Raw genomic sequence first — 27,684 nt, 5'->3', positions numbered from 1 at the left:
TGTAAATGTGTGCTGGAACATAGTGACCATTGTGTTGTAGGAGGATATTTAAACCGGCACAAATGTTGCGGTTTCTAGAAAGGATTTTCGAGGCAAAGAAACAAAATATATTTTGGAGCCTTTTATTTTCAAAAATGTATTGGTCTCGTATGTTATTGGTCTGATGTTTTATCGTGGCTAGAGATACCGTAGCTCCTTCCATTTCCAGCCTAATGTCGGTCCATTTGCACTGCAATACACATGGATACACTGTATTTATAGGACAGGAGTCATGCAGCTACAGCAGTGCATTTTGCTATACCAGCTTCCAAGTGATCCCACAATATTAAAGCTTCACTGAGAAAAACAAACTACCCCCAATATATCTAGATATGAATACATATTGCATAGGATAATAGCCATGCTGTACAATTTCAGAAAAATAAAAATGAATGAATTAAGTTGGGAAATATAAAATGTCTTTTTTTCTTCACATACAGTATTTGCTATTGTTTGAACACTCGTACCTCAACATATACAAGACATCCTAAATTACTCTGAAAAATAAACACTTAATTGTAATTTTATTTATAACTAGATAGATATATAGTAGTCATTTTCTATATTCATTTTCAAGTAAATACTGCCAGACTTTGAATCCCTTGCATCACATTTTCACTATAATGGCTGTTAAGAGTGGACTTTCTTTTCACTAAATCAAACATAGTTTAATGACAATGAATCAGCTGTACAAAGTTATTTAAGAATATAACAGTATTTTTCAGTTCAGGACAATTTCATAAAAAAACATAATTCCTTTGGATGCAAAATAGCCACACAGACATGAGGGAAAACAACAAAGTCTATTCTGGGCATCCTATTGCGTAATAATTTGCATGCGTTTTACATGATATGTAATACAAAAAGGATCACCTCTTGTTGGAGGACATGATAAAATGAATAAAAGAGACATCAAACGGCACACAAAAAAAAGATGTGCACACCTTTCGTGATGGAATTAGTCATCTCTCCGTCCAGGACTGTTCATGTAAGACTGAATAAGGCATGCTTAAGACAGCCATCTTGTTCTTTTCTGCCAGTGTTACGCTGTTATTGTTTTTTCTCATAAGAGAGAGACGAGATATGCTTCATTAAAAATTGCCTCTCCTCAGATACCTTCATGTGGTCAAGATATGCAGTTAGTCATCTGTTAATGAAAATCAGGGGGAGGAAGGAATTAGTATACCCTGTGCACATGATCACATTCCTACAGTATATCACTTAGTTCAATGTTGACTTCCATATGCCTTAGATTCCTTTTTCTAAAGGCCAGAATACTCACTGTAACGAGTAGCTTCTCATTTCGTATTCCTCTGGCGCACGTTTTTGTCTTTGTGGTTGTTTGTCGAATTTGTTTTCCTAGTGAAGAAATACCATGAGTTTAGTCAGTTCCAGGGGGAAATTATGATAAGTACACTACCGTTCAAAAGTTTGGGGTCACTTAGAAATGTCCTTGTTTTTGAAAGAAAAGCAAATTTTTTGTCCATTAAAATAACATCAAATTAATCAGAAATACAGTGTAGACATTGTTAATGTTGTAAATTATTATTGTAGCTGGAAACGGCAGATTCTTTTAATGGAATATCTACATAGGCGTACAGAGGCCCATTATCAGCAACCATCACTCCTGTGTTCCAATGACACGTTGTGTTAGCTAATCCAAGTTTATAATAATAAAAAGCGATTTAACTTCTTATGGCTGTAGGGGCAGTATTGAGTAGCTTGGATGAAAGGTGCCCCATGGTAAACAGCCTGCTCCTTAGTCCCAGTTCCTAATATATGCATAGTATTATTGGTATTGGATAGAAAACACTCTGAAGTTTCTAAAACTGTTTGAATGATGTCTGTGAGTATAACAGAACTCATATGGCAGGCAAAAACCTGAGAAGAAATCCAAACAGGAAGTGAGAAATCTGAGGTTGGTCGATTTTCAACCCAGCCCCTATTGAATACACAGTGGGATATGGATAAAGTTGCACTTCCTAGGGCTTCCACTCGATGTCAACCGTCTTTAGAAACTTGAATGAGGCTTCTACTGTGTGGTGGAGCCGGATGGGAGCTCTTTGAGTCAGTGGTCTAGCAGAGAGCCAGGTCCTGGTCACGCGCATTTCACATGATAGCGACCTGCGTTCCATGGCTTCTCTACAGACATAGGAATTCTCCGGTTGGAACTTTATTGAAGATTTATGATAACAACATCCTAAAGATTGATTCTATACTTTGTTTGACAAGTTTCTTCGACCTGTAATATAACTTTTGGAAGTTTAGGTCCGACGTTCGGATGGACCTGCACGAGTGTTGATTTGCGTACTAAACGTGCTAACAAAAGTAGCTACTTGGACATATATAATGGACATTATCGAACAAATCAAGCATTTATTGTGGAACTAGGATTCCTGGGAGTGCATTCTGATGAAGATCGTCAAAGGTAAGGGAATATTTATAATGTGATTTCTGATTTCTGTTCAACATGGCGGATAATTTTATTTATTTTCTGAGCGCCGTCTCAGATTATTGCATGGTTTGCTTTTTCCTTAAAGTTTTTTTGAAATCTGACACAGCTGTTGCATTAAGGAGAGGTATATCTATATTTCCATGTCTAACAATTGTATTTATCGACATTTATAATTAATTTTTCTGTAAAATGATGTGGCTCTCTGCAATATCACGGGATGTTTTTGGAACTAGTGAACGTAGGTTCAATAGCGTAGCGTCAATGTATACTGAGATTTTTTAAAATATAAATATGAACTTTATCAAACAAAACATACATGTATTGTGTAACATGAAGTCCTATGAGTGTCATCTGATGAAGATCAACAAAGGTTAGTGATTAATTTTATCTCTATTTGTGCTTTTTGTGACTCCTCTCTTTGGCTGGAAAAATGGCAGAATTTTTCTGTGAGTTGGTGGTCACCTAACATAATCGTTTGTGGTGCTTTCGCTGTAAAGCCTATTTGAAATCGGACACTGTGGTGAGATTAACAACAAGATTACCTTTAAAACGGTACAAGATACATGTATGTTTGAGGAATTTTAATTATGAGATTTCTGTTGTTTTGAATTTGGCGCCCTGCACTTTCACTGGCTGTTGTCATATCATCCCGTTAACGGGATTGCAGCCCTTTTAATCATTAGAAAACAGTTTTGCAATTATATTAGCACAGGTGAAAACGTTTGTGCTGATTAAACAAGCAATAAAACTGTCCTTCTTAAAGACTTGTTGAATATCTGGAGCATCGGCATTTGTATGTTTGATTAGAGGCTCAAATGGCCAAAAACAAATAACTTTCTAAAACTCATCAGTCTATTCTTGTTCTGAGAAATGAAGGCTATTGCATGGGAGAAATTGCCAAGAAACTGAAGATATCGTGCTATGCTATGTACTACACCCTTCACAGAACAGTGAAAATGGGCTATAACCAGAATAGAAGGACCACGGTTTGCAGTTGCAAACCGTGGTCTGGCTTTTTTTATGGTGGTTTTGGAGCAGTGGCTTCTTCCTTGCTGAGCGGCCTTTCAGGTTATGTCGATATAGGACTTGTTTTACTGTGGATGTAGATACTTTTGTACCTGTTTCCTCCAGCATCTTCACAATGTCCTTTGCTGTTGTTCTGGGATTGAATTGCACTTTCACACCAAAGTTAATTCATCTCTAGGAGACAGAACACGTCTCCTTCCTGAGCGGTATGACGGCTGCGTGGTCCCATGGTGTTTATACTTGCATACTATTGTTTGTACAGATGAACGTGGTACCTTCATTCATTTGGAAATTGATCCTAAGGATGAACCAGACTTATGGAGGTCTACAATTGTTTTCGTGAGGTCTTGGCTGATTTCTTTGGATTTTTCCATGATGTCAAGCAAAGAGGCACTGAGTTTGAAGGTAGGCCTTGAAATACACCTCCACTTGATTGAAATGATGTCAATTAGTCTACCAGAAGCTTCTAAAGCCATGACATACGGCTGCTAGAATCCTGACTAGAACCCCGAAAAAATATCATATTACTCCAGTGCTAGCCTCCCTACACTGGCTTCCTGTTAAAGCAAGGGCTGATTTCAAGGTTTTTACTGCTAACCTACAAAGCATTACATGGGCTTGCTCCCACCTATCTTTCCGGTTTGGTCCTGCCGTACATACCTACACGTACGCTACGGTCACAAGACGCAGGCCTCCTAATTGTCCCTAGAATTTCTAAGCAAACAGCTGGAGGCACAGCTTTCTCCTATAGAGCTCCATTTTTATGGAATGGTCTGCCTACCCATGTGAGAGACGCAGACTCGGTCTCAACCTTTAAGTCTTTACTGAAGACTCATCTCTTCAGTGGGTCATATGATTGAGTGTAGTCTGGCCCAGGAGTGTGAAGGTGAACGGAAAGGCTCTGGAGCAACGAACTGCCCTTGCTGTCTCTGCCTGTGCGTATTATGACAATATTAAATAGCAAAGGCTTTGGAGCAGCCAGGGAAATTGAAACTCAATCACAGAGTTCTGACTTCTCCAACCATGCCCATTACAAGATCCTCCTTCATCTCCTTCTATACTTTAATTTCAGCCATGTGTTTATTCGGTCTCTGATTGTAGTCAATATGCCTGCCTGGGGAACTATTGCGTTTTCTATGGCAACAACATCTTCCTGATCTTCCTGTCTGGGTTGGCGCCCCCCCTTGGGTTGTGCCGTGGCGGAGATCTTTGTGGGCTATACTCTCGGCCTTGTCTCAGGATGGTAAGTTGGTGGTTGAAGATATCCCTCTAGTGGTGTGGGGGCTGTGCTTTGGCAAAGTGGGTGGGGTTATATCCTTCCTGTTTGGCCCTGTCCGGGGGTATCATCGGATGGGGCCACAGTGTCTCCTGACCCCTCCTGTCTCAGCCTCCAGTATTTATGCTGCAGTAGTTTGTGTCAGGGGGCTAGGGTCAGTTTGTTATATCTGGAGTACTTCTCCTGTCTTATCTTCTCCTGTCTTCTCTCTTTCTCTCTTTCGGAGGACATGAGCCCTAGGACCATGCCTCAGGACTACCTGGCATGATGACTCCTTGCTGTCCCCAGTCCACCTGGCCGTGCTGCTGCTCCAGTTTCAACTGTTCTGCCTGCGGCTATGGAACCTGTTCACCGGACGTGCTACCTGTCCCAGACCTGCTGTTTTTAACTCTCTAGAGACAGCAGGAGCGGTATAGATACTCTTAATAAATGGGTATGAAATGCCAACTGACATTTACTCCTGAGGTGCTGACTTGCTGCACCCTCGACAACTACTGTGATTATTATTATTTGACCATGCTGGTCATTTATGAACATTTGAACATCTTGGCCATGTTCGGTTATAATCTCCACCCGGCACAGCCAGAAGAGGACTGGCCACCCCTCATAGCCTGGTTCCTCTCTAGGTTTCTTCCTGGGTTTTGGCCTTTCATGGGAGTTTTTCCTAGCCACCGTGCTTCTACACCTACATTGCTTGCTGTTTGGGGTTTTAGGCTGGTTTTCTGTACAGCACTTTGAGATATCAGCTGATGTAAGAAGGGCTTTATAAATACATTTGATTTGATAACATCATTTTTTGCAATTTTCCAACCTGTTTAAAGGCACAGTCAACTTAGTGTATGTAAACTTCTGACCCACTGGAATTGTGATACAGTGAATTGTAAGTGAAATAATCTGTCTGTAAACAATTGTTGGAAAAATTACTTGTCAATGCACAAAGTAGATGTCCTAACCAACTTGCCCAAACTATAGTTTGTTAACAAGACATTTGTAGAGTGGTTGAAAAACTAGTTTTAATGACTCCAACCTAAGTGTATGTAAACTTCTGACTTCACCTGTATATACGGATTCGTAAAGTATTCAGACCCCTTTTTTCCACATTTTGTTACTTTACAGACCTATTGTAAAATGTATTCAATAATTTTTTCCCCTCATCAATCTACACACAATACCCCATCATGACAAAGGAAAAACAGGTTTTTAGAAATTGTTGTAAAACAGAAATACCTTATGTAAATAAGTTTTCAAACCATTTGTATGAGTCTCGAAATTGAGCTCAGGTGCATCCTGTTTCCATTGATTATCCTTGAGATGTTTCTACAACTTGATTGGAGTCCATCTGTGGTAAATTAAATTGATTGGACATGATTTGGAAAGGCACACACCTGTCTATTTGAGATCCCACAGTGCATGTCAGAGCAAAAACCAAGCCATGAGGTCAAAGGAATTGTCCTTAGAGCTCAGAGACAGGATTGTGTCTGCACAGATTTGGGAAGGATAAAAAAAAAATGTAAAAGCATTGAAGGTCCCCAACAACAGCAGTGGCTGGCCTCCATCATTTTTAAATTGAAGAAGTTTGGAATCACCAAGATTCTTCCTAGAGCTGGCCGCCAGGCCAAACTGGGCAACCGGGAGAGAAGGGCCTTGGTCAGGGAGGTGACCAAGAACCCGATGTTCCTCCGGAGATGGGAGAACCTTCCAGAAGGACAGCCATCTCTGCAGCACTCCACCAATCAGGCTTTTATGGTAGAGTGGCCAGATGGAAGCCACTTCTCAGTAAAAATGCACGACAGCTCGCTTGGAGTTTGCTAAGAGGCACCTAAAGGACTCTGACCATGAGAAACAAAATTATCTGGTCTGATGTTAGATTGAACTCTTTGGCCTGAATGCCAAGCGTCACGTCTGGAGGAAAACTGGCACCATCCCTACGGTGAAACATTGTGGTGGCAGCATTATGCTGTGGGTATGTTTTTCAGCGGCAGGGACTGGGAGACTAGTCAGGATCGAGGGAAAGATGAACGAAGCAAAGTACAGAGAGATCCTTGATGAAAACCTGCTCAGGATCTCAGACTGGGGGCAAAGGTTCATCTTCCAACAGGACAACGACCCTAAGCACACAGCCATGACAACACAGGAGTGGCTTTGGGACAAATCTCTGAATATCCTTGAGTGGCCCAGCCAGAGCCCAGACTTGAACCCGATAGAACATCTCTGTAGAGACCTAAAAAATAGCTGTGCAGCAACGCTCCCCATCCAACCTGACAGAGCTTGAGAGGATCTGCAGAGAAGAATGGGAGAAACTCCCCAAATACAGGTGTGCCAAGAAGACTCAAGGCTGTAATCGCTGCCAAAGGTGCTTCTACAATGTACTGAGTAAAGGGTCTGAATACCTATGTGATATTTCAGTTGTTTTCTTTTTATACATTTGCAAAAATGTATAAAAAGCTGTTTTTACTTTGTCATTATGGGGCATTGTGTGTGGTTCAATTTTAGAATAAGGCTGTAATGTAGAAAAATGTGGGGAAAGTCAAGAGGTCTGAATACTTTTCGAATGTACTGTATGTATATTGTTTTTATTGTAGTCTCGAGAGAACAGAATATTTATCATACTTACGTTGGTGCGGCTGGCTCATCATCTTCGTCACAAGGGGAGAGAAGAGGGGAAAGAGCACAAAAACAATGGAATATTAGACAACATGGTCGTCCCTCAGAAGTGTCCAACACACTGCTCCCATATTTTCTTTCAAATGTTGATGTTGACATCTTAACTGTAATTAAATATCAAATGGATTCAATTAAATGATTGTTACATGACTAGCAGTTTAAAAGTTAGTCACATCACGTCAGTGTGAACTATTGCAAATTTGCAACTGATGTTAACATCTTCAATGTTCCGGTTTTCTTCAAGTTCCCTTGTGGATCCCGCGGTATGGGTCTTTTGCATGGGTTGTTTCCAAGTTCCAGTTGTCATTACAGAATGCCGAAGTTATAGGAATAAAGTGAACTTTTTTAAGTCTCCAGGTCTGCATTTTTAATTTGACAGAGTCTGACAATAAAAGCTCTGAGTTGTGAAAGCAGGCTTTACGTGTACATAAATGAGCAAAAAAAAAATTGTTTTAGTAGAATAACGTTTTTAGTGTAGAGTTGAATTACACAGCAGCATGCAGTGTCAGTGGACATCATCGCACATTAGTGATTAGCTAGTTAGTACAGATAACCACTCTTTCAAGGTGCCACAGTGGCATGTGTTTGACCACACACAAGAAAGAATGGGTCAGTAGGTCAGTATAGTATGCATGGAGAGTGAAAGTGTGTTCAGTAGCATGCAACCAGAGATCTGGGGCACGTAACCATTTCAGAGTAGAAGTGCTGATGTAGGATCAGTTGAGCCTTTTAGATCATAATCCATAAGATTATATAGAAAGGGGTGACCTGATCCTAGATCAGCACTAAACTATGAGACGCTTTATGAATACGGGCCCAGAAAGCAGCAGCATGCCATTGGCAGTTAAATGGGGGGTATGGTGGTCACAATGTGAGACGGGACAGCATGGCTGCCTGTGAAACAGTCTTAGGGACAGAGGGGGCACGTCTGTTTGTACGTGCCCAATCCCCACCTTTTCCCACCCTTACACTACCATCTGAGTTCACTTACAACTAGCCCCTGGGTGCAGAGTTATCCAGATGAAGATAATATTTAGAATATGTGATTCAAGTCATGAAATTGCAAACAAACAAAAACCCTGACTTTTACAGTGTGGAGAATATTAAGAGTATAGCCAGGGTAAGATCAATGTATTCAGAAAGTTATTATTGTATGCCAATGGGTTGATATGCTCTCCGTTACATTTTTACAGTTTAGTCATTTAGCAGACACGCTTATCCAGAGTGACTTTTCACCTAGTCAGCTCAGGGATTCGAACCAGCAACCTTTTGGTTAACGGCTTCACGCTCTTAAACGCTAGGCTACCTGCCGTCCTACATTTTGCCTAGTGTCATTTTTCCTGGTTGTTCCCTAATGATCCCACACACTAAAAGTAAGTGGATCCCTCACAACAGGTTCTTAAAAATGTATTTGCTCTCCAAAAAAGCTCAACCTTTGCTTTGGATCACTTGGCAGTGCATTTATCATTGTTGATACACAATTTAGCCATCATGAAGACAGAATTCATAATGTACACCTACATATAACAAAGCTCTTGGGGATAGAGGATACTAAAAGGAGATTTCAGAGCTGGCTATTAGCACAAGTGATGCAGTGTTCTGCATCTCTGATTCACTTGATATGAATATGGCAGATAATCTACCTTCATCTACTCGTTGGGGGGCAAACAAAATATCACGCTGTTGCCAACCCGTTCTACACCAAAGTGAGTTTCTCTCTCCCCCTCCTCCAGTACATAAACCCTTGCCAAACTAGAGGCCTTGCCTACGGGTGCAGGAGATTGGTTGGTGTTTGTCAAAGCACTACACTGTCTTCACACTGTACACAAAGCCAATGCTTACTTTATTGGTGACTTTACATCATTTCTGTTTAATCGTGTACTGCAGTGTAACAATATTTAACGCTGAAACCATCATGGGAAGGATTATACAGTGCATACACAATTCAGACTTCAGAAATAGGAGTATGCATAATTTATCTTTTTAATCTACCCAGTCTTTGTTTTTTTTTATGATAGCATCTACAGTATATCAGTGCCTTGGGGAACCTAGAGTGCATACTATCTCTCCTCGTGTGTGGGGCGGTTTGAGTGATTGAACACTCCTATATAAGACGAGTGAAGAAGACTGGTATAAAATGTATACAGCTATAAACATAGCAGTGCATTTCAGTAGGCTGATAGCAATATATGTTTTAAACATCAGAGACCACCACCTATACAGGAGAAAACAGGTCAAACTGCGTTGGCCCCTCTTAATGGAAATGAATATGAATGGAAGAAATACATAATTTCAACATATATATTGTCTATGCAAAGACGCCAAACAACTTGTAGTCAAATAATCTGATAGACGGGTGTTGACATGGTCGTCTGGATGGTCTGTAGTAGAAACGGATCAAATCAAAAAAATCATTCTCTGAAAACATGCAAGATCTCTCACTTACCAACCGTTTAGATATTGATGCCATTTGGAGAAAGGGGGAAAGAAGTCAGTAACCAATTAATTCATATCTTCCTGATATCCTGAATAAAGTTGATAGAACCATGGGTGGGTGAAGCCTCAACGGCCTTTTTGGCTTTGACTCTACACTCAAATTATTATGCCTTTGTTTGACTTGGACACTTTTAAACCTAGCTTTAACAGTTTATATTATTGTATGTTATCAAGTGGTTTTGTTATTAGGACAGATATTACTCTGTAAAAGTAGTAAATAGTTAGTAGTTACCAACGTAGGCAACTTTGAGGTTAACTTACCTGTGGATGTGAAGGGCTTTGATTGGAGTAGGTAACAGGGATTTTTGATTCTCTACTTTAAGCCCTCAGCCATAGGCAGAACTTGTAGGACAAAGCCAAAATAACACATCAAACTTCCCCTGATTCCCTGTCTCAAATTATTGTCAATGAAATGAATTGATCAGTTCTCCAGATGGGTGATAAAATGGTCCCTGGTTATCATCATTAGCGAGACCGCAACGGCACTTCAACTCTTTCATTTAAAAGGTTAGCTGTGGACCCCCTCCTGGTTTACTAATGTGGAGTATCTCTAAAGGTCATATTATTATGCAGCTAATGTGTGGCGCTGCGCTGTGTGACAGCCAGCGGTGTCTCTGTCTCCCTTCTCAGTACTGACGGAGCATCCAGGGAGCGTGTCCCCCGACAGAGGTCAATTATTCACAGTGGGTCTCCGCTGCTACTGCTAACACAGCAGAGTCAGCGTCATGAATATTCAGCACCGTGTTTATAGCCTCCGCAACATGTTCACTTGGTAACAGTGTAATAAATGTGTGTGCTGATAGTAGAGGAACCCTGTTTGAATTGGTTCTTGATGGCTGTTGAACTTCTAGCCGAGTGCAGCCCCATAATCAGATATTTGAATCATTGTTTAACTGGAGTGAGAATGTCTTTGTATTGTTCCAGGAACAGCAACCTATTTCCTGGGTCATAATTCCCTCTTCCTCCCTGATTTTACCCCATGGCCACAAGCACTGCTTGAATCAGTACATACTCCCCTGCCGCTGCTAGCATGTTGGTCCCTTTCAGGTGAGATCGAGAACCCTTTTACATACTATACAGTCATTTCAATGAGAGCATCCAGTAACGCTGACCAGTATTATAATCAAACAGGCCTGACGATGACAACATGGCGAGAGGTTGTCTTGTCTCCCCAAAGAGATACAATATAATACTAGATTTAACGTTGTCTTACCGTCCAACACATCGTCTGGCCTCTTGCGTTTTTCATACACTACGATGATGACCACCAGGATGATGATCTCCGCTAGCACCCCCAGGAAGGGCCAGAGGGGTGCCAGGTGGCTGCGCACCCGCAGGATGGACGACATGGACTTGGTGCCAATGTGGTTGGTAGCGTTGCACTGGTATTCACCAGGGTCCGAGGTGCGGTTCAGGTTGACGATGTTCAGCTCTGTGTAGTTGTCTTTGTTGGTGATGAAGAAGCGACCAGAGGAGTTGTCGATTTCCTAGAGGAGGAGGGTAAATTAGCATATCAATTATTTCTATGTTACAGACAATTTTACGATCACATTCCAGACAGTGATCACAGTAGTTTAGCACAGTGGTTCCCAAACTAGGGTCCATGCGGGGTCACCTGATATGAAAATGGGGTCGAGGGAGATTTAAAAAAATGCGGGAAAAAATGTACCAAAAAATATATGTATTTTATAATATCATCTTTGTATCTCAAAATCATTGTAATGTGGTTAACCTTAATCTAAATTAAAAAGATTCCAATCTAAAATTCAACCAGAAAGCCCCCTTAGATCATGGGAAAAGAGTGCACTTGACCGTTGCACCTGAATCATTCCCACGGTGAATGACTAGGCCCTCTATGCTATGAAACCACACACTATTGCAAAGACTTTGATATTACTGGCCGCAATTGATAAGGTGAAAACAATGCGTGGGGAGGCAGAGGCACAGAAACTCACATCATTACCTTTGTCAGATAACACTGCTAAAGAATTTATGCTTTTGCTAGCCATTAAGAGAATACTGACTGAACAACTCAAACTCCCCAGCTAATGCTCTCTAAATGGACGCTAGCTGTGAGGGCCGAGATGGCCATGCATGAGTTTTGTTCGCGTCAGGGGATGCTATTCACAAGGACATATTGTTCTGTCTCACGATTTCCGAGCATGAAACAGCACAGAGGATGTTCAGCGTGCTGCTTGGCTATATTGACAAAAAACAGATTCCATGGGATCGAATGGTGGGCTTTTGCACAGATGGGGCTCAATCTATGGCGGGACGGAGGGCAGGCCTCTGCACTCTAGTTATGAATGTGTCTCCCTCTGCCATATGGACGCATTGTATGGCAAGGGCCGTAACCTTTGTGGAGCAATAGGTTACGATGCTACGTGGGAGGCAGTTGTTGATGTGTGCAGAGGGTCCCTGGTTCAAGCCCAAGTAGGGGTGAGGAGAGGGACAGAAGCAACACTGTTACTGTACATCAGCATGCCAATTGTACGCTCCCTCAAAACATGAGACATCCATCTGTGGCATGTTGTGTGAGAAAACTGCACATTTTAGAGTGGCCTTTTATTGTCCCCGGCACAAGGTGCACATGTGTAATGATCATGTAGTTTAATCAACTTATTGATATGCCACACCTGTCAGGTGGATGGATTATCTCTGCATTTGAGAGAAATACACTTTTTGTGCGTATGGACATTGTCTTTTATTTCAGCTAATGAAACATGGGACCAACACTTTACATGTTGCATTTAGATTTTTGTTCAGTATACATCAAACCACATCCACTGCGCGCACACCTGTTCGCTAAACTATGTGGAGATATGGGATCAGAGCATTACAGGGTTCTATTTCACACGAGGCTTGGTGGTTGAACTTTTTTCTTTGCATTGAGAGAAGAGCAATTGTCATTCACAACAACAAAAAACAGAATTGGTTGACTTTATGTGTAATGAAAAGAAAATGTGTCTCCTTGCCTATGTAACAGACATATTTGGGAAACTGACCAAACTGAACGCAAGCATGCAGGGGAAATACAAAATCCTTCTACAGATGAGTGACCAAATCAGTGGATTCAGAGGAAATAATTCTTATTGGAGAGAGAGTCTTTCAAACACAAACCATGCCCCCTTCCCTTCGCTGTGCATGTGTGTAACAGAAAACAGCATCAGTAAGTGTCCCACATGAGTGATGACTACTCACCTTCAATGCTTGGAAGAGCACTTTCGGACCTACTTCCTAATCCGTTTGACTGTGATTCTGGCTCAGTTGACATGCTGGTGTGATATCGAACAGCTGATCGAGTTGTCGTGACCGAATGCATTCACGGTCACTGAGGAGGAGTTTTGGTTCCTTACTCAAAGGGAATAATACTCTGCCGTCTCCACTGAGCATTAATGCCGCGTTCAAAACAACTGGGAACTCGGAAATCTCTGACTTCCGACTTCAGTGCATTCAAGGCAACTGGGAATTCGGGGAAAAAACCGAGCTCCGACTGGGAAAAATAATTTTGAACGATCATCCAACTCGAACTCGGGAACTCGGGTCCAAATTTCCGTCCTGATTCGACCTCGTATTTTCCCAGTTGTTTTGAAACCACCATCAGTGCTCTCGTCTGCATTATAACCAAATATTGATCCAGGTTGGATGTGACAGCAGATATGAGGTGCGCACGGTCGACCACGCCCCCTGACTTTGAGAAGCTCCGACACAACATTCATTAAGCACACCCATATCATTAGTGGTGGTGAGATAAGATACATTATGTCAGACTAATTTGCAATTGATTGTCATAGCCCCACATTAAAAGTATGTCTTCTCAACTCACCGTCAATCAGAACTACTGTTGAATGCTTTTCAATTGACTGCCAAAGCCCCAAATAAAAAAGTAAACATTGGCTGTTAATAACATAATTATTTTCACATGGTTGGGATCGCGAACATTTTCAGATATCAAAATGGGGTCGTGGGCTAAGAAAGTTTGGGTTCCCCTGATCTAGCATGAGTTATAATAGAGCCAAGGAAGAGGACACGTACCATGTAGTTTGAGCCATCCAGTTTACGCCATGTCCAGATGGGAAAGGGGTAGCCCACAGACTTACAGTACAACAGAGCACTCTGCCCCTCGTTCTTATTGTCACTGCGCTTGTGGCCCGTGATCTCAGGTGCCGCTAAAACAAGGGGAAAAGGGAGTGAAATGCATTTGAATAAAAATTCTAACATTTTATGCAAGACGTTCTATGTTTGTGTCAAAGTCGTTCCTCATCGGCTTCTCTTAATAACAAGACATCAGATGATATAGTCAAGTCTGTCGGGACCCATTTTGATTATGGTAACTAACATTAAGATGTACATGAAAGTGATGGTAAATTAAGAAAGGATTTGGGGAATTGTTCCATGATTTAGCTGAGGCCCTGACTTCCCTGAAGAGGGACTTACACTGGAATCAATGCTTTATCACAACAGTGATCGAGGCAGGGACACATTTAGCTGCTTTATTCCATTTTCAAGTTTCTTTAAAAGGTAGAGCTCATGGTTTGCTGTGGCTTACTTCCAAGTATGCCCTTTGATGGTGTAGGCCTACATATCTTGCAGAGTTTCAGTTCATAGTCAACAAGTGACAGACTTTCTCAAAGGTGAGATTCTCCAACCCAGCGACACCCTGGGTTTTCAGGCAGAATCCTCTGTTTAACTCGGCTCTGGAGCCGGTAGACAACTGCCACAGCCTTTTGCTAATCCTTGAAATTACGGTAATTCCTTCCATGCAATTAAGCAGGATCAGGGGAGAGGCTGGCCTGGTGCTGCAGCGTTTTCTGCAGCGCTGCAGCGGCCGTTGTCATGGAGGATGATTGAGCAGCAGTGGCTTGAGCTCAAAGTGACATCATCCTTCCTACTGTAACTATGGTGCACACGTGCTCGCTGGCTAGTGGGGGAGGGGCCACGTTTATCTCTGTCTTCGTTATCCCCAGCTCACTTCCACTGTGACTGACTGACAGCATGGAGACTGACTGCCCTCTGAGTGGTGCCAAAACAGGCAGAAATCTTCCATTTCACACCCCCAACAGCTTGTGTGATTACTGATCTACAGTGCTGCTGTGTGGATGTGTCTGTCTGCCTGTGTGTCAGAAATATATAGAGAAAGAGACAACTTCTGGCGGTCTATCTGGAAGAGGCGATTAGGTCCCATTTCTATTTACTGTTTTTGATACCTCCCATCTCTCCACTGAATTTAAAGAGCATTTGAGCTCAAATGTGATGATCGTGTGGAGTGGAACTAACAAAGTTGAATTATTTTACAGAGAAAGCATAGAGCCACGAGTTGATTATCCCTTGCATACCATGGCTATAATTTAACACATTTACTGCTAGAAATGTGTTAATTTACAGGTAGAAATGTGTTCAACATCCACTGGAGCAGCTTGCAAGTTTACTAACCAAACATTCAGTCCTAGCTTACTATTGTAAAAATGGAATGAAACGATGCCAATAATGTTTTCAATTCGACTTTTGCTTTCAAAAGCAGCTCAAACACTATAGCCATTGAATTCTACCGTGCAAATATACTGTACTTTATAGAGAAATAATGCATGCGCTAAAATGCCCTTCAAGCCAATCAGAAACAAGTATTCAACAATGTCATGGTATAAAGAATTATATGACACATTATCCTGTGGCCCTTACTGTGCGTTTGACAAATAATAGGAATTTGAAAGAAATCTAGATCTGCAAAATTCATAATTGATTTGATTCAATCATCAGGGCATGTGGAATTATCTCTTTAAAAAATGCGTAGATAGCACACAACAAAATCGGATATATAAAAATACGAAGGATAATTGGGATGCGCAAAATATGCATGCTCAGGACAGCAGCTTACTGTATCATCGTGGACAACAAAGTCCTGCCATTACAAATGGCTGGGAGCGGATTCTGAACCTTAATCCCACACCACCATCACACAAGCCTCCATCTGTTGCCTTGCTCTGAGCTGAGAGCTGGAGAGATGGGAGCGCCAAGGACACTGCAGCTGGGGGGAGCTCAGAGCTCGGCTGCCAGGAGCAGAGAGCACACAGGCTCGGCCCCTCTACCATGCTTAATGTATGGGACCTGGTGGTACGACCGAGTATGGGTTTAATGGTATGGGACTCAGTGCCCTTGTATAAGGCAGGGCAAGACTAATTGGATGCAGTTGGTCACAACTTTCATGTATTTCTGCTTAGAATGATCATTCGCTGTAGCTTTTATTGAGTCTATTCCTCAATCGGTCCTTAACTGTAATAATTAACAGGAAAGCTTGCAAATGTATCTAAATCTATCTCAAAAATGATTGTCGTGCCAGTGCTTCCTCTAAACCAAGACATTAGCATCCAAAATACGACTAACAGCGTCTGTCAACAATTCAGTTAATACTCCCAGTCAGTAAACAATAATGTTGAGAGGCAGTGCTGCCATGGTGTTTGTATGTCCAGGAAACGGTGTGTTGTACAGGCTCTAACAGCCAGGGGCAGCAAGCCTCCCTGGCTGCCTGGCTGCCTGCCTACCTCCCTTCACACGGCCCTAGGGTCAAGACGCTGAGGTTTGATTGGAGATGAGGCCTGTCATCTCAGGGTGGAGGAAGCAGCAGAGCTGCAGAGCATACACGGTCATCACACGCGTTACGCAACCAACCAACCACGCAGGCAGCTAGCGCTTAATACAGCCAGGCAGGCATAACAGTCAATGGCAAGCTCACTATGCACAACCATAGCAATGTCACAACAAATTGGCTTAACACTGTACGTGCAGGCAAGCTTCTCTAGAACAGGGTTTTGCAAGTCCTTTCTCACCCAGAGTAAAATCCCTTATTCCACTTGAAGGGTGAGCTGTCAACTTCTATCTCGCTATGGTTTTAGTTTTTCTATAAGCGTCTTTCACGTCAATGAATGATCCTAACAATTATGAATATGTGCTTTCAAATGTGAAACGATGTTATCCAACATATATGGTACAGAATAAGCCACATTATTTGACACATTATCACTAATTATCGTCAGTTACCCTTAAAAATATAACAAATGCGACACAAATACGATACCCTTGGTCCTGTGCCAATTATATGTGGTAACTGGTGCAAAATCTTAATAATAATCTGACGAATAAATCAAGTAAATCACTGTTGACCAGTGTCTACAGAGGAGACAGTAGCCTGAAGGAAGTCTGTGTGAATCGAGTGTACAGAGAGAGCAGAGAAGACAGGACTCTGTCCCTCCCTTCAGCTGGCCTGTCCTGCCCTGTCCTCTCAATGAGTGACAGCAGCCTCCAGAGACCAGCCTGTCAACACCAAAACACATCACCGGACCAACATCTCAACGTCTGTCACTGGAAGGGGATCTGTTCACAGGAAGTAGCTCTAGATTGTCTTATCCATCAGATCCCTCATAGGAGAACTGTATCTCTCTCTTAGGTATGGCAGAGGGTCAAATGAAAGTGACAGTATTGATGAATTATAAAAATCAACAGAGTATCTGTCATTTGTTTATACCGTGAGTGAGATCAGGTGGTCGGAGTCTTACCTTTTACCTCAATAGTGGCGTTGGCGTTGGGAGCCATTTCAAACGTGTAAACACACATGTACTCCCCTGAGTCGTCTGACCTTGGTTTCTTGATTCTGCAACAAACCACAAAATACCAGTTACTCCATAACTTGAGCTCAGTCAAAAATAAAAAAATATCTAATTCTGTTGTCTATCACTGTACATCACCCAATGATGCATGTTGTGTGGAAGTCCTTAGCGTACATTGTTAGCACTGCGCTGTGTTTTAGGCAGCCAGGAGAGAGGAGAGGTTAGGACGGGGCTGTCTGTTCTGGGGTCAGCCATTAATAGCGTACTGAAATGTAATGTGACAGGAAAGGAGCTGCCCAGTGGTCTCCTCATGTAGCCGTCCGCGCCTGGCTGGGGAGAGTCTGGGAGATGTCTATGGGGGTGTTGTGCAGTACAGGAACTGGTTGCTCTGCTCTAAGCTCAGAGGCTGCTCTGATGGCTATGCCCTGCAAGGGATGGAGCTGCCCAACAACTGTTTTCACTAAAGGACTTGGCAACATGGCTCTTATTTCCATCTCAGGGTGATTGGTCTAAGTGTTGATAGTCTGTGTGACAATTAGAAAGGCTTTGTTGAATGCTCTAGTAAGAGAACTACAGAATAAGTAAGGACTCACATGTACTCTGTGTTCTTCTGCTCGTTCCGTGTGTCTGCGATCTCCACTCCGTTCTTCATCCAGAAGCTCTCTTGTTGGCCTTCGTGGGCGTTGGTCAGGCTACACTGCAGGGTGACAGGGGGCCCTTTGGTCTCCGAGGGCAGGATGATCTGATCTGACGCATTGATCTTGGGCTCTGAAACACACAGAGAGACAGCAACCCCTTATCATTGAATTGGGGCTCAACACTATAGCAGAACTGTAACTGTACTGACTGTTCCCCACACACAGACTGGGTGGGGGACGTGCGTGGGAGTTGGGGCCGGAACAGAAGACAACAACAACACAAATACATAAAGAAACACAACATGGAGCGGCAGGAAAATACCTGCAACACTAAACCCTGTATCTGTCTTTGGTTCTGTTCTTACCGTACAATAGATGGGCTTAAAAAAACTCACTTAAAATATTCTCACAAAATGAAGTCTGTAAAATTAGAATGATGATTAGTCTCAGGCCTAGTACCTCTTGTTCCCGCGCCCATTTTGAGATGATAGATAATCATAATGACACTACATTTACATTTTAGCAGCCGCTCTTATCCAGAGCAACTTACAGGTGCAAATAAGGCACCTTGACAGATTTTTCAACTAGTCGTTTTAGGGATTTGGGTTACTGGCCCAACACGCTTACCCGCTAGACTACCTGGGTTTGTGGAAGTAATGATCGTTAAGGTGATGACCAGCACCAAAGCATCTTTGGTTTGGAACCACTGGCACTTGATAACTTCCTGAACCTGACTGTATTATCATTATGCCTAATTCATACAGTAGCACTCAATTTGATATTGACAGCAACAAGGTTCTTTAAACAGTACAAATTGATTCAGGAAGGCACTTGGATACGAAAAGAGTGATGTAACCTTGAAATTATCATGAGATTATACAAATATGAGGTTGAATGTATAAAGGAAATTTGAACAACATACATTTTTACATGTCCAATCACTGACTTCCAAATAACTGCTGTCCTGTCATTCAAACCAAAGCAAGGAAATGAATAAGGTTTAATCTTCAGCAAAACTATCGGGTGGAAGAAAAAAACAATAGCTAAACAGAAGAGGACAAAGTATATAATCGTGGCAAACAAAGATGAGCTGAACAACGGCTTGACTACTGCTGCACTACACTATAACAACCACTAGCTCTTTACTAGTATAATCATTTAGTGTATTTGTTAACAGAGCAACCAACCCAAGGGTCCATTTCTCAAGGACATAGAGGGAGGCTCAAGCAGGATGTGTCATCAGAGAGCGCAGGCAGGCAGCCTTGGGTAGTGAGGAAGCTCCCCTCACTACCTCCCTCCCCCACGATGGGCCAGCTTTGGCAACCACGCAACCCCGGTCTAGAGGAGGGAGGAGAAGGGGGAGGAGCATAATAATCTTCCTATTGGCTGCTACTACAAACCTCCTAGTGGAGGAGGGGAGGGGAAGTCTCTGGGCTCTGGCTTGTGACTTATATTAGCATTCATGGCAGCACCTACTCCTGCAGTTCTGTATACCCAATAGCTAGAGGGAAATCTCTCACTATTGCTCTCCTCTTTCTTTTCCCCTCTCTCTATCTCTCACTCTATTGCTCTCTCCCCCTCCCTCTCTCTCTCTCTTTCTGTCACTCTATTGCTCTCTCTCCCCCTCCTGCCCTTTCCCTCTCTCTCACTCTATGGCTCTCTCCCTCTATTGCTCTCTTGCGCTCTCTCTCTCTGTCTCCCCTCCTCTCTCTCTGCTTCAGAACCCCTATACAGGCCTCTCAGCCCACATAGTGTGGCATCCTGGGAATATACACAGACTACACAGAAATAGTTATTTCAAGAAATTTGCATTAGGCAATAAAAGCACATTGTTTTCCGTGGGAGGTTTCCTCAGCTCAGAAGAAGGTCATTTGTAGGACACCTGCTCAAAAAGAGAATGAATCAGTGATGTCATGCACAGCACACAGGCACTGACCACGTGGCCACCTCTGTGTCTAGGATTGTAAAAGCATCATTACATTGATACTGTTACCCACTCATAACAGTGTAGTACATTTTATTACATTATGACCTGCATACAGTCCTAGAGGATTGTGCCAGTAATGTATATTTCTTGCTGACAGAAGGAGGATGTTTGCCCACTTGATTGGTATGTTGAGCCAACCCCCCCCCCCCCCCCCCCCGCAATAAACAGAGCAGCTATCAGCTAGAACACAACACAGGTTGGGAAGGGATCTAAACCAAATCACACTGAGGCCTGTATAGATGAGTTAATTTAGTGCAATTAAATACACAGTTGATTCAATTGTAACCTAAACTAAGGAGTTTATTACAAATTTAGTAACAATATTAAGTTAATTTTAAAAAACGGCCTTGACTTTGTGCGTAGACCTTGAGATCCATTCCAATCACAAATTAAAGGGTTAAAACAAGACTAGCACATATTTGAAAACCTTCCCGAAGAACTATACATTATCGTCTCCTTTGGTTCAGTGTGTATAGCCTGTTGTATACATGTTATATACACATATTATTACAAGTCTATAACAAGAACGTTGGCACTCAGTAATGACAGAATATATTGGATGACAAAAGGTCTGACTCAATTATTGGAACACGTACAGATCCTTTTGGAATGAATGTGTCTTTTTAAATAAGAAAACATTGGATTGAGCAACTTCATGTTAGCTTGATGACGGACACATTTCTACCACCAGTAAACTCAGATATCTACTGTCGGCCGACTGTACACGTCTCAAGCCAGCTGGCGGAGTGTAGTATAATGGGTGTGAGATTAGGAGAGTGTGCACATGCAGCCCTTGCAGTCAGACAGTAGTCCAACAGCACGATAAACACTGTGTACTACAGACAGTTCAGTAGCTAATGCTCAGGAGATGAAGGAGCTGACTCCTGTAGTAAAACTCTAAGAGTTTCTGGCTGCATGGCTGTGACTAACAACATTCCACATCTCTCTGTGCTCCAATGGGCTGGGCACTCACTGCATCATGCGCTCATTTAAAGGGTCCAGTTGACATTCAGTGTGTTTGAATGTCTGTATGCAATACAGCAGAGAGGGTAGAGGATATAATGTCATTACTGATTCATGCTCAAACACTTAATAATGGCTAAGTAGGTACAAGGTCATACAGTACACAGGCGACTCCAGAGAGAGTCTGTCTGCTGCAGCAATGAAACCAGCTCTCTCAAATCTAGAAAGGAAAAAAATACATTTAAGAAAATCACTGTGTTCTGTCCTTAATTGGATTAGGGTGAGTCATGTGTTTAAAACAAGGTCACGCTTTACACCTGGACAGCTCCCTCCTTGTCTTCTTACGTCCCATCTACCCCTTCCCCACTAAAATAAGCGGCACAACTCCAAAGCGTTGCGATGCCTAGGCTACATGGTGCAGACAGGGCAGAATTACACCGGGCTTTGAAGTGAATAAAACAACCCACGCAACTCAACAGAAAAACACACACCACAAAAGAAATACAGAAATAAATGGATGAGATTAGGATTTTTTTTGAGAATAGGGAAAGAAACGAGACAACTGTCGAAGGACACATGAGACAGAGGAGAGGGCCAGGACGGCCAGGATGGGCTGTATGTGGAGAAGGAGAGGTTGGTGTGGGAGGAAAGCGGGAGTAGGTGGACAGAGACTGGGGAGGTTTCTGGGTTTGTGGTGATCTACAACAAAACGCTCAGGGCTTTGGGAGAGGCAGGAAATCTACAGAATTCTGAGAGTTGTGTCAAGATAGAAGATGGAGCCGAAGAACATGGGTGACGTTTTACATTCTCCCAACCAATTGTGCTATTTTGTTCATTTTTTTGCATTTTGTGTAACTTATTTTTGAGCTTACTTTGTACATAATTTTGCTGCTACCGCCTCTTATGACCGAAAAATAACTTCTGGGCTTCAGAACAGCGATTACTCACCACAGACTGGAAGAAACCTTTTCCTTTAACGAGTTCGACAAGAAGGATATCCTGCTTTCACTGGAACAGGCCCATATCCCTGTAATTTGCTTGAAGAAAAGACGCAGATCGGTCTGCCTTCTGAGAATCCGCGGGCAAGAGAGTAAACTCCCACTGCCATCCGTTCTTCTTGCTATCATTGGAAAATGCAATTGATGACCTACGATTAAGATTATCCTACCAACGGGACATTAAAAACTGTAATATCTTATGTTTCACCGAGACGTGGCTGAACGATGATACAGATTATATAGACCTGGTAGGGTTTTCCATGCACCGGCAGAACAGATAAGCTACGTCTGTTAAGACGAGGGGTCGGGGTGTGTGTCTATTTGTCAATAACAACTGGTGCGCAATGTCAGCTGGTGCAGCTGTATTAAAAAACTCTCGAGGTATTGCTCGCCTGAGGTAGAGTACCTTATGATAAGCTGTAGACCACACTATCTACCAAGAGAGTTCTCATCTATATTATTCGTAGCCGTCTATTTACCACCACAGAACAAAGCTGGCACTAAGACCGCTCTCAACCAACTCTATAAGGCCATAAGCAAACAAGAAAATGCTCACCCAGAAGCGGCGCTCCTAGTGGCCGGAGACTTTAATGCAGGCAAACTTAAATCAGTTTTACCACATTTTTACCAGTATGTCACGTGTACAACCAGAGGGGAAAAAATCCTAGACCACCTGTACTCCACACACAGAGATGCATACAAAGCATTCCCCCGCCCTCCATTTGACCATATTTCTCCTCCTGATTCCTGCTTACAAGCAAAAACTAAAGCAGGAAGTACCAGTGACTCGCTCTATCCGGAAGTGGTCAGATGACGCGGATGCTACACTACAGGACTGTTTTGCTAGCACAGACTGGAATATGTTTTGGGATTCATCCCATGGCATTGAGGACTATACCACCTCAGTCATCGACTTCATCAATAAGTGCCTCGACGACGTTGTCCCCACAGTGACCGTACGTACATATCCCAACCAGAAGCCATGGATTACAGGCAACATCCGCATTGAGCTAAAGGCTAGAGCTGCCGCTTTCATGGAGCGAGAGACTAATCCGGACGCTTATAAGAAATCCCGCTATGCCCTCAGACAAACCATCAAACAGGCAAAGCGTCAATACAGGATTAAGATTGAATCGTACTACACCGACTCTGACGTTCGTCGGATGTAGCAGGGCTTGAAAACTATTACGGACTACAAAGGGAAACCCAGACACGAGCTGCCCAGTGGCGCGAGGCTACCAGACGAGCTAAATGCCTTTTATGCTCGCTTCAAGGCAAGCAACACTGAAGCATGCACGAGAGAACCATCTGTTCTGAATGACTGGGTGTTAACGCTCTCGGTAGCCGATGTGAGCAAGACTTTTAAACAGGTCAACATTCACAAAGCCGATGGGCCAGACGGAATACCAGGACTTGTACTCAAAGCATTAGCGGACCAACTGTCAAGTGACTTCACTGACATTTTAAACCTCTCCCTGACCGAGTCTGTAATACCTACATGTTTCAAGCAGACCATCATAGTCCCTGTGCCCAAGGAAGCGAAGGTAAACTGCCTAAATGATTACTGCTCCGTAGCACTCACATCGGTAGCCATGAAGTGCTTTGAAAGGCTGGTCATGGCTCACATCAACACTCTTATCCCGGGAAACCCTAGACCCACTCCAATTTGCATACCGCCCCAACAGATCCACAGATGACGCAATATCAATCGCACTCCACACTGCCCTTTCCCACCTGGACAAAAGGTACACCTATGTGTGAATGCTGTTCATTGACTACAGCTCAGCGTTCAACACCATAGTGCCCACAAAGCTCATCAGTAAGGACTCTGGAACTTAACACCTTCCTCTGCAACTGGATCCTGGCCCCCCAGGTGGTAAGGGTAGGCAACAATACGTCTGCCACGCTGATCCTTAACACTAGGGCCCCTCAGGGGTGTGTACTTATTCCCCTCCGGTACTTCCTGTTCACCCACGACTGCGTGGCCAAACATGACTCCAACACCATCATTAAGTTTGCTGACAACATATCAGTGGTAGGCCTGATCACCGACAACTAATAAGACAGCCTATAGGAAGGAGGTCAGAGAACTGGCAGTGTGGTGCCAGGACAACAACCTCTCCCTCAATGTGAGCAAGACAAAGGAGCTGATTGTGGACTACAGGAAAAGGCGGGCCGAACAGGCCCCCATTTAACATCGACGGGGCTGTAGTGGAGCGGGTCGAGAGTTTCAAGTTCCTTGGTGTCTACATCACCAACAAACTATCATGGTCCTGACACTGGTGAAGAGGGCACGGCAAAACCTTTTCCTCTTCAGGAGACTGAAAAAATTTGGCATGGGTCCCCAGATCCTCAAAAGGTTTTACAGCTGCACCATCGAGAGCATCCTGACCAGTTGCGTGGCCGCATGGTATGGTAACTGCTCTAGATCTGACCGTAAGGCGCTACAGAGGGTAGTGCTTACGGCCCAGTACATCACTGGAGCGCAAACTTCCTGCCATCCAGGACCTATATAATAGGCGGTGTCAAAGGAAAGCCCATAAAATTGTCAGAGACTCCAGTCACCCAAGTTATAGACTATTTTCTCTGCTACCGCACGGCAAGCGGTACCGAAGTCTAAGACCAAGAGGCTCCTCAACAGCTTCTACCCCCAGACTGCTGAACAATTAATAAAATCGCCACCGGACTATTTACATTAGCGCCATCCCCTCCCTTTTGTACACTGCTGCTATTCGTTGTTTATTATCTATGCAGTCACTTCACCCCTACCTACATGTACAAATTACCTCAACTAACCTGTACCCTCGCATACTGGCTCGGTACCGGTATCCCCTGTATATAGCCTCGTTATTGTTATTTTTATTGTGTTACTTTTTTATTATTTTTTAAAAACTTTAGTCTATTTGGTAAATATTTTCTTAACTCTTCTTGAACTGCACTGTTGGTTAAGGGCTTGTAAGTAGGCATTTCACGGTAAGATCTACACTTGTTGTATTCGGCGCATGTGACAAATAAAGTTTGATTTGAATCCTCAAATTCTGCAGGGGGAGGAGGGAACAAATAGGAGCTATCAACATAATAGAACAAAAACACAAAAGGCAGTACTTCTAGGAGAATATAAAATACAATGTCTTCCAATTTCTTATACAGAAATAAAACAAAGACAAGTCTTTGAAATGAACAAATAACAAGGTGGTGGTTGGTGTTTTGTTTTATTTCTGTCTTTGCCAGGGACAGCTGTGGTGGAGGTGTGAACTCAGTTTTTTTTAACGGAGTGGGGTGGTGGGACAGGCAGGGGATTGTTAGTTTGTTCACCAGCTAGGTACTACAGGACATAGACCACTCACTCTGCAGCACCGAAATGGTGGCCTGGGCTCGGATCCAGGTGATGGCGGGATTTTGGCGCAGGTCGTTGCGCCGCGGGTCGTTGCTGGCCCGGCACTCGTAGGTCCCGGAGTCCTCCAGCGTGAGGCGCGTGATGCCCAGCACGCTCACCCCGTTGTTGCCGTAGGCCGTGTTGATGGACACGCGGCGCTTGCGGGCACCGTCCCACAGCTGCTTGAAGGAGTCGACGCGGTTGATCTCGGCGTACCACCACTGGATCTCGGGGGTGGGGTTACCGACCACATCGCAGTACAGCTCAAAGGTGTCCAGCGTGAGCTTAGTCTCAGACATTGGCGACTTCACAAACCCAGCTGGAGAGGAAAAGTTTATTGGGGAGGAGGGGAGGGGGGTGGAAGAAGGGTTAGAGTGGAAGTGGGAGGGGATGGAGAGACCAGGGGATGGAGGTAGGAGCAAATCAAACAGGGATCAGTTGGAAACAAAAGAAGAGGATGATTAAAGGCAAATCAATAAAAAAGCAAGCTACAAAGCTTAAAGTGGGTGGTTGAGTATAAGAAAGACAGTTTATAAAATAGTAAGAGATTTGTGTGAATGAGAAACAGGTTAATGGCCCCTGAAACCCAATGTATACACTATCCAATGTTACTCTATTATCCCTGAACCAATCATGGCCACACGACCTTCAGCTGAGGTCACAGCCAACCAATCACAGTCTCTGTCATCAACCACCTGTGGGATCTCACCAGGGTTTAGGATGATTTTCATTTCCTACAGTACTCAAATGGCTGAAAATAAATAGCTGTGCTTTCCATTATGGTCAGAATAATCAAAACATTTAATTTTAGCAGTGGAATTCAGCAGAGTTATATATTTTCTGTGTAGACAAACAAATAAAATGGATTTACAGTGCAAAACATGTTGACTACTCACACCATTGTGAAATGTATAAAGATGTGAAACTACTAACGTAGAACATAGCAAACTGACATGCAGTAGAACATAGCAAACTGACATGCAGTAGAACATAGCAAACTGACATGCAGTAGAACATAGCAAACTGACATGCAGTAGAACATAGCAAACTGACATGCAGTAGAACATATTATGGACAACTTAGTCAAAACATGTTTCTTCATCTAATCAATAAGTTATGTTTTCTTCCTATCTGTCAACCTTTACATGGCATGCAGAGATTACAAACCACATAAATAGATTTAATATTATATCAGACAGTCACTGAAACACACATAACTACACCCCTGTGAGTTTCTGAACAGATATTGCATAATAGGAAGCCTTTGCTTTCTTGTACCTCTTTGATGTTAGATTGAAATGGCAACTGATTACAAAGCTCTCTGTTTACCGAGGTGTTTAGTTGGTTTGCCACATTAAGGAAACTCATGTTGCGTGATGTGACAGTTATGTCAAAGGGCACTGCTTGAGCCGATGGAAAGTCATGTGACTACTTGTAACACTGGCTGAGTATAATTTCCATCAATCCCTATGAAGCCATGATGAGAACCTTATGTACAGGCCATTTTGATTTATTTTGGTCAAATGAGAACTGAAATAGGAAACTACTCTAACAGCCAATCTGGTTCGGAACATAACTGACTCAGTCAGGAATCATAAAGGTGTTGAAATACATAGAAGCTGAAACAGCAGACGTTGCATGTGCTTTGAACCCCGTGCCTGATGGCTATTACTGTAGTTCTTTATTCTTCTACAGCAAGACAAACATTCTGTCTGTTTTCAATCTGATTGTATATGTCAAAATGCTGGAGTTAGTAACCTTGACAGCCTACAGGGGAACAGTGGGTTAACTGCCTTGTTCAGGGGCAGAATGACAGATTTTTACCTTGTCAGCTCAGGGATTCGATCCAGCAACCTTTCGGTTACTGGCCCAACACTCTAACCACTAGGCTACCTGCCACCCATCTTCAGGTTAGGGACAGGATAGAAGCCCTCTTCATATTCCTCATGCATAAAGAACGAGGCCCTTTAAAGCTTAAGAGGTCATCCATCCTGTGGTTCACTATCAGCTGGACTTAAAAGTCACAGAATCATCTTCACTGTGTGTGTGCGCGTACGCCATTCTCATTACATGAATCATACTACCGCTACACAGCAGTGGTCAGCCCCTACAACCATATGCCAGCATTCTAGCACAGACCTAATGCACTCATCACCTGGGCTGTG

General features: G+C 43.0%; 1 protein-coding gene across 2 annotated transcripts in view; it reads right to left on the bottom strand.

The window, feature by feature from the left end:
• Positions 1 to 108: 108 nt before the first annotated feature.
• The window catches only part of LOC139384741 (neuroplastin-like), a 40,367-nt gene continuing 12,791 nt past the window's right edge, over positions 109 to 27,684 (bottom strand). Inside the window, exons 2-9 of one of the 2 annotated variants that reach the window (XM_071129608.1) lie at positions 25,491 to 25,838; positions 18,151 to 18,325; positions 17,507 to 17,601; positions 13,992 to 14,125; positions 11,170 to 11,443; positions 7,411 to 7,432; positions 1,322 to 1,398; positions 109 to 1,186 (exon numbers count right to left, since the gene is read on the bottom strand). In XM_071129608.1, coding sequence (XP_070985709.1) covers positions 1,338 to 1,398; positions 7,411 to 7,432; positions 11,170 to 11,443; positions 13,992 to 14,125; positions 17,507 to 17,601; positions 18,151 to 18,325; positions 25,491 to 25,838 — 1,109 coding nt within the window. In that variant the 3' untranslated portion in view covers positions 109 to 1,186; positions 1,322 to 1,337. The remainder of the gene's footprint in view (positions 1,187 to 1,321; positions 1,399 to 7,410; positions 7,433 to 11,169; positions 11,444 to 13,991; positions 14,126 to 17,506; positions 17,602 to 18,150; positions 18,326 to 25,490; positions 25,839 to 27,684) is intronic. The other variant, XM_071129609.1, reaches the window with a different exon arrangement.

Source organism: Oncorhynchus clarkii, chromosome 26 (genome assembly GCF_045791955.1).
Source record: "Oncorhynchus clarkii lewisi isolate Uvic-CL-2024 chromosome 26, UVic_Ocla_1.0, whole genome shotgun sequence".
NCBI lineage: Eukaryota > Metazoa > Chordata > Actinopteri > Salmoniformes > Salmonidae > Oncorhynchus > Oncorhynchus clarkii.
Note: the sequence above shows the minus strand (reverse complement) of the source record. Positions and strands in the feature narration are given on the sequence as shown.